We start from the raw sequence: 8,075 nt of genomic DNA on the forward strand, positions 1-8,075 counted from the left end.
ATTACAACATTCTTGGTTATTGTCAATAATTTAGGATGTTTCTCCAAAGAATAAGCCAACTGAAAGATCTGAGCTAACATTGTTTCTTGATTCAATATCATATGTTGGCATCATGGTGTCCATTGTTTGTCTTATCATCACTATAGCATCTTACCTCTTAAGCAAGTGAGCACAATGAAAGAATTTATAGAGATCACTTTTATTATAATGTGTTATAGGAAGCTAAGGTCATCTGATCATGGTCAACTACTCCTCAATCTTTGTTTTGCTCTTTTGGGCCTCTATCTCTCATTTATTGTAGCTCTTCATAGCAAAGATACAAATATTTTTTGTGCCTTTTCTGGTGCTGTTCTTCAATATTTCTTCCTTGTCACTTTTATTGTGACGGCTGCTGAAGCTATTGATCTATATATTAATCTTGTCATAGTTTTAGGTCACAAGATAGATCACTTTGTTCTGAAAGCAACTTTAGTATCATGGAGTAAGTCATTTTTACAACACACAATTTCTGTTATGTGCTTTATGACAATAAATAAGTCTATTCAGTTATTAAAAATAATTTTATTGTTATTTAATAGATCTTAACTAGGCTACATAGAGCTTTTATTGATTTGTCGATAGTACCTTTTATGCAAGCTTTCTCTTTTATAAACTAGTTGCTCCAGTTTTTGTTGTGCTGTTCTGCTTTTCTCCAGACTACAAAAGCTACATCAGTGATCCTCCAAATTTGTAAGATAATATTGATTTTATAAACATATCAAAATAATATTATTATTGTTGTTAATTCAACATGGCATAATTGTGAGTATATTTTTAATAATTGTTGTTAATTTATTGAGGTTTTTAATTGACCACAGGCCTGGTTAAAACTATTTAGAGTAGTAAACTAAAAACTATTATAGGCATTATTAATGTCGTCTTTGTTTTTAGTTGTCGTGCCTTCAAAGCACCATTTTATATTGGTGTAGTGGTTCCGTTTGTTCTAATTTATCTGTTCAATTGGATCATTTTTGTCATGATAATAGTCTCTCTTTCACGTAAAACACTTTCATTAAAACTGAATAATGTTAAAACGAAAAAGGAATCAAAAATTTTGAAGCAGCAGTTGATGATAGCAATCACTCTCTCCATCCTTTTTGGCTTTGGCTGGGGACTTGGACTGCTTGTCACTGAGGACATTTATACCAGCAAAACTGTACGTGATTTAATAGCTTCTGTTTTTGTTTTCTTGACTGGATTTCATGGTCTTTTTATTTTTGTAATATACTGTCTACGTTCTAAAGAGGTTCGATTTGTTTGGAAAAATGTTTTCCTTTGTAAAAAAGGTAAAGAATTCTCGACAACAAATTTCAATAGAATTCAAAAAACATCCACAGGCACTACAACAATGATGTCTCATAATCTGGCAGTCTCATTAAAGAAGGATCAAACTTGTAAATTTGAAGAAGGCAGTCAAATGAGAGTGCATGATTACACCAAGAAGAACGAACCAAGAGAAAAAGAATTAAATAAAAGTGAAGAGCATATTAATTTAAACTGCATCCCAAATGATGATGCACAAGCCACTTTAAGGTTTTATACTAAAAAGTACCAAGATCAATTTAATATTGGTGAAACTGAAGCAATATCCAAAGTGGATAGCAAAAGTCAAGAACCCCAATATTCTGTTGGTAATTTTGGTAACGATAATAAAAGAAACGACTCCCACGAAGTGGATGAAGAACATTTCTAAGCAAAAAAGGAATGCATGAAACTAAATAATTAATATTTTCTGTCCTATAATATACAGTGATATAATTATTGATGATTTTTGTAGTTATAGTTTTGTACTGTTTTAAATACTGATTAAAGGAAATGACTAATGCTTTTTGTGTAGTATAATTGTTCTGATTATGAGTGCTGAATTCAGTGGATTACTACTTAGCTACGCAATCAACTAAACACAGATCTATTTATATGTCTGCAGGTTTTGTGGATAAACAATAAACATAATTTACTCCAATTAATGATTCATAAAACCCAGTTCAGTATGTGACATGCATTGGGTTAAAATATCAATTTGCTATATAGCTATTGGTTTTTTATCTACTTATATTGTGTGAAAAGTTTAAGCCAATTTTGATTTTCATTTTTCTAGTTTTGAATTATTTAAACTCCAAATTTCTGAAAAATGCCCTGTAGCTCTACTCTAGCCCATGGTTTTTTTCAGAAAAATGGCTCCATAATTACCCCCAAATTTTTTTACATTTTTTGATACAAATTGATGTCCTTATGCTCTGCAGAAAGTTTGAGGTTATTATGACTTAAATTTTAGTAATGACCATCTTTTAAAACTTCAAATTTCTAAAAAAAAGTGCCCTGTACCTATACGCTATACCTGCCCATGGTTTTTTTTCAAAAAATGGCTCTGTAGTCAATCCCAAATTTTTATTACATTTGTTGATACAAATTGATGTCCTTATGCTATGCAGAAAGTTTAAGGTGATTGCGACTTCAATTTTTCAAGCTATGACCGTTTATTAAAGACCCCAAATTTTTAGAAATACCCTGTACTAAAACCCATGGTCTTTCAGAAAAATGGCTTTGTAATCATAATTGCATAGTTTGATACAAATTGATTTCCTTACAAAAATTTGAGGTGATTCCAACTTCAATTTTTAAAGTTATGACCATTTTTGAAATATAAATTTCTAAAAAATAATTTCCTGTACTATACCCATGGTCTTTTCAGAAAAATGGTTGCGTAATCACCCTCAATTTTTATTACATTTTTTGATACAAATTAATGTCCTTATGCTATGCAAAAAGCTTGAGGAGATTACAACTTCAAATTTTCAGGTTATAATATTTCTAAAAACTCCAAGTTTCGGAAATAATACTTTGTACTATATAGCCCATAGTTTATTCTAAAATTCGCCTCCTACTCACCTCAATTTTATGATACATATTGATATAATTGTGTGTAATAGTTTGAACTAATTTTGACTTCCATTCTTAAAGTTATGACTCAAAAAATGGAATAAAAATTGGCTCTAAAATTATTCCAATTTTATCTCCAAATATCTGAAAAGATGCCAGTTGCCCTATACTATAGTCGGCTCCAAAAATTACCCCAAATTTTATATGAATGCATTGTCTTTTGTTTATACTATCATAGTGTGAAATGGCAAACTAATTCCACAAGAGCTGAGAAAAAGCTTTTAAGATGTATTTGAATTGTTTTTTTTATTTGAATTGTTTTAGAATTTTTATTTGATCAAACTAAAACACAACAGAGACCAGAATTGATTTTGATCCTGCCATAAAAGTAATTGAAAAGGCATAATTTCAAATAAAAGATGCATATAGACTTAAAGTTAGTGCAGTCCAGATACATAGTCAGCCAATGGTTCATTGAGAGTATTGATTGATGATACCAAATCACTGAACACTGGCCTATCATCAGGTGATTCAGACCAACATGACATCATTATTGAGTAGCTGCATGTATAAAGGAGAAAGCATAAAAATTGAAGCATTAATAGAAATTAACAATAATGGTTAAATTATGTGCATTATCATACATTTCTTGTGAGCATGCTTCATTATTTGGATTCTGCAGTCTTCCTCCAGCATCCAGTAACTCCACTACTCCTACTGGATCTAGACCAGGATAAGGTAGTCTACCAAGACTGAACACTTCCCAGCAAAATACACCATAAGACCACTATAGAAAGAAAGAGTAAATTGTAACTAGAGCCATAGACCCTTCATTACACTATCTAGATCATAATTGTGTATAATATAAAGCTACTGACCACATCTGATTTTTCAGAGTAGAGTCCATCATGAATACTTTCTATTACCATCCATTTCACTGGTAGTTTGATGGTTGATGAGGAATCTTTCAGCTGTCTGAAGTAGTTTTCAAAATATATATATATCTGATAGGCCAAAATTAGCTACTTTAATGATACCATCACCATCAATCCTATACAAGCAAAAATGAACACAGCTCTGTGTATATATATAACATATATGTGTATATATATAACTAGTGCAAATTATGTTCTAAAATGATTGTAATGACTTACATGCAGTTTCTAGCAGCCAGATCACAATGAATGAATCTCTGTGAAGCTAAGTAAGACATTCCATTAGCAACTTGTAAACAAATAGAGAGTAACTGTTTCCTAACATTCAGTATAACATCCTCTTCACATGTATCAGCTACTGTGAGATTAAGTCTTTCTTTCTTCAAGTAAGACAATAAATTTCCTCTTGACATAAAAGGCATGACAATGCATGGAACTGGTCCAAGATCAAGACACACACCAATCAGTGGTAATACATTTAAATTATTGAAAGACATCATTATTATGCACTCATCCAGTAAGGACTTTTATTGTAAAAACCTGCAATAAAGACTTAAGCTAGATATTAATCTTTTTCAATATTTTACCTTTTAATGTCTTTACAGCAACTGCTTGTGACATTTGATTCTCTATTTTCGTTACCCCACGATAAACTATACCAAACTCACCTATAGTGTTATAGTGTAAAAATAATTCAACTTATATGAGCCAAAACTCAACAAATCTTGTCCAACAATCTCTTGCATACTAATGCTTAAACTTGATGCTATGAAATTTGACAGTTGAGTCATATACTTAGATGAAATCTCAATATTTCTGTTAAAATTTCTGTTGACGCTTTTTTCGTTGCTTTCCAAAGCTAATTTTAAACGGCATTGCAGAGCAAAAATTTTTTCAAAAATATAACAGATACTTACATAAAGAGGAATTGAATGTAATTTTCATTGTCAGCTGCTCATGGTTCCTTGTCTTCTTGATGAAGCAAGCAATAGATAATACTAGTCCAAACATTACCAGCAGCAATAAGCAAATAGTGACTGTCACTGGGATCAGAATAGATGCTAGCTGATTTAAAGGTAAAGCAGTAGATGCATTGACAGCTATAAAGCATTAAAAAGTACTTATATAAAACAAAACACTGATATGTAGCCTTACACAGCAAAAAATGCAGTTTACTTGTACACTACATGAGGTTGAATTTAAGCAAATCATCCCCATAACTTAGTTAAAAATTAGCTAGAAAGTATAATTCATATTAATAGTAAAAATGCTATCAATTAATGCTAGCAATAAATAGAGATCTACATGTATGCATGTACAGGAGTCCATGGCCATGTTGGAAGTTGGAACACTACATTTTAAAATACTAAACAATTCATAAAGTTTGTAAAATTATATACTAACATGATACTAATTACACAAATTTCGCTATATCATATTAAAGTGAAAAATTTTGGAGGGAGCTAAGTTTGGCAAATTTGACATACAGCCATTTGCCTAAACTAAAATCTACCATTATGCATATGCTTGATGGCACGTGGCCACAAAATAAAATTTGCCAATCACCAAAATTTAGCAATTTGCCTATTTCAACCCTTCAAAAATATCCTACTATACAGTAATTCATTATGAAAGTAATGTACATTTTAGCAATTATAGATCTACAATAAAAATAAGAGAACATAGTTTATGTGCATCATTATGCAATACTTACAGCTACATCTGACTCCTGCATCTTGACTATGGTTGCAGCTGTGATTCATTGTGTGTGTACAGTTAGTAAGGTAAAATTCAGTTCCATTACAATGAACATCATTCATTATAATTGATACAGTTCCTTGTCCAAAGTAAGCACTACCAAAGGCAGTTCCTATGTTGGGACAGTCACAGTGTAGTCTATAAACTTTTCTTACCTGAATCATATCCCAGCTGTCTACATACAACACTAGCATCAGTGTTGTCCCAGGAGTCATCACAGACTGCACCCCACCTTCCATTATGACACAGTTCTACTCTTCCCTCAATAGAGTTTGATCCATTAACAAGACGCACAGTACCAGGAGTACAAACTAAAGTAAACTCTCAACAAATGCAAATTGATTCTGAAACTATACCATTACATATTACTCCAGCATCCTCAGAGTGTGTACAGTTGTGGGTGGTTAAGTGGGCACAACTTGTCAAAAACTATTCTGTTCCTGTGCACTGAACATTATTTAGAAGGATACTACCATTATCCTGACCAAAGTAGGCACTTGAAATAGCAGTTCCACCTTTGATAATATATTGTAAATAACTATCACAATGAATCAACTCACTTGTTCCCCAGCCTAGTTGTCCACACACTACTGCTGCATCAGGGGAATTCCACCAATTATCACAGACAGTGCCCCAAGATCCACTAACACACAATTCCACTCTTCCTTCCCAATCATGTGAACCATTAACAATACGAATTGATCCAGTAATACATCGCGCTGTAAAGAATTGGAAAAATTATTATCTAACTTCTATGTTATACAATTTTAGAGGCCTGGTAATGATATTGATTGATACCATTGTCACAAGCAATTTGCATGTGAGATGATGTGACAAGTGGCATAGTTACATTGTGGCAACCTTGAGATTAAATTGTAAGTTGAATTTCATTATCTGCAGATTTAAATTTGTGATTTGGATTCATTTGAAAACTTGAAAATGGTTTTACATAAAAAGCTTGCTAAAGAAGCATGGTTGTTAAAAATACTGTACTTACAAATAAGGATTGAGCAGTTAATTCCTATATAGCCAGTGCCAGTACAATCACAAGTGTAATTAGAAGGACCTGAAACAAGTGTACAACTACCTCCATTCTGACAAGGACTCAGTTCACATATATTTGATAATAAGCAGGTACAGGTAGCATTTAGAGTATAACCAGCTTCACAGCTATTGTTACAAACTATATTGAAAGAACAAAAAATCATTTAGTATAACATAACTAGATCTAATTAGGATTCAATTTACTAAATTAATGCATTGAAAAGTTTGACATAAAATGAGCTAGAGTAAAAATATTGATCTTGCTCTACAGAAAAAGCAATTTAAGCTACATATTCATCATTACCAGTACATACTAGACACAGGAATACAATCAATAGTGCACCATTATAATACTTACAGACACATCTGACTCCTGCATCTTCATGATGGCGACAGTTGTGATTTGTGATGTGATTTTTTCACCACATTGCTCAAGAGTTTCTTGAACATCTTTCAGAGCATCACCGAACAATTGAAGTCCTGTAGATTAAATACAATTATTATTATGTACAAAATTTAGCCATAATACCCTCAAAAAATAATTGATTGCCCACTGGCCATTAATGACTAAATACAGATATAAAAGTAATAAAATGGAGAGCCATTTTTGATAAGATACCACCATACTTATTGTGGTCTTTACCTCTGGCCAACTTATAAATCAATTTTTAAAATCTCAATATAAGCACTGCAGTGATCAGAAAGTGTAATAAAATAAATTGTTTTCTCCAGCCTACTGACAGGATATGTACATTTTACATCTACTAGAGTTTTAATGGGTGGGTGCACCAATCTCAAAATTTGACCCCTTGTTCCCGAAAAAAAGAACCTTACATTATAAGCAAATTAATACAAACAAAGACTATTAGAATTTATTGCATTAAATACACCAGTATTATTCCATTCCTGTCTGAACTGCATTCATTTACATGTATGTGCCTGAGTACAATTCACATTTCACTCACCTTTAATTATCTGTCGGTCTTCAAAAGCTTTAAAGGATTCTTTAAAAGCATCAATAGTGTTGTTGCCATCTCTAACACAAGCTGTTATGTTAGTGTCTAGATTGCCCAGCCCTCTAGCTATCCCTTGATAAAGGAGTACCCACTCTGCTTCATTCACTGCACCTGTTACCTTTGCACTAGTTTCTATCACACTCACAAACTCCTTATTAACACTAGAAAGTATAGAAGAGAAAGTGATGATTAAGTGGAATACCATACAGAAGCAGAATTACTAAAACTTATAATCCCCACTACATATTCACAATATCATTATAGTACTAGATATAACAATTGTTCTACATTATTACTTACAGATAGCGATAGTCGTATTGTCCATCAGGTAGGAATGCTCCAAGCTCCACTTTGCCTTCAGGCACTGGATCAGCGAGAGGGTTTTGAGTACCTCCCACGTACA

At 32.3% G+C, this 8,075-nt stretch overlaps 1 protein-coding gene and 1 pseudogene across 1 annotated transcript; one reads left to right on the forward strand and one right to left on the reverse strand.

Annotated features, from left to right (window-relative positions):
- Positions 1 to 34: 34 nt before the first annotated feature.
- On the forward strand, positions 35 to 1,900 carry LOC100639740 (adhesion G protein-coupled receptor L3-like). The gene is made up of 4 exons (XM_019998211.1): positions 35 to 165; positions 219 to 481; positions 657 to 729; positions 931 to 1,900. Exons 1-4 carry the CDS (start codon positions 113 to 115, stop codon positions 1,730 to 1,732), a joined length of 1,191 nt encoding a protein of 396 aa, XP_019853770.1. The 5' UTR covers positions 35 to 112; the 3' UTR covers positions 1,733 to 1,900.
- A 1,408-nt stretch (positions 1,901 to 3,308) lies between these two features.
- Positions 3,309 to 8,069, reverse strand: LOC109583038 (tyrosine-protein kinase receptor Tie-1-like; annotated as a pseudogene).
- Positions 8,070 to 8,075: the final 6 nt, after the last annotated feature.

Source organism: Amphimedon queenslandica, unplaced genomic scaffold (genome assembly GCF_000090795.2).
Source record: "Amphimedon queenslandica unplaced genomic scaffold, v1.1 AMPQUscaffold_13334, whole genome shotgun sequence".
Taxonomy (NCBI): domain Eukaryota; kingdom Metazoa; phylum Porifera; class Demospongiae; order Haplosclerida; family Niphatidae; genus Amphimedon; species Amphimedon queenslandica.

Excerpts from the sequence above, each read along its gene's own strand:
- LOC100639740 (XM_019998211.1), top strand. The coding sequence starts at position 113 with ATGGTGTCCATTGTTTGTCTTATCATCACTATAGCATCTTACCTCTTA. Across the intron at positions 482-656 it reads AGCAACTTTAGTATCATGGA|TTGCTCCAGTTTTTGTTGTG; the intron begins GTAAGTCATTTT and ends TTTATAAACTAG. Across the intron at positions 730-930 it reads ATCAGTGATCCTCCAAATTT|TTGTCGTGCCTTCAAAGCAC; the intron begins GTAAGATAATAT and ends CTTTGTTTTTAG.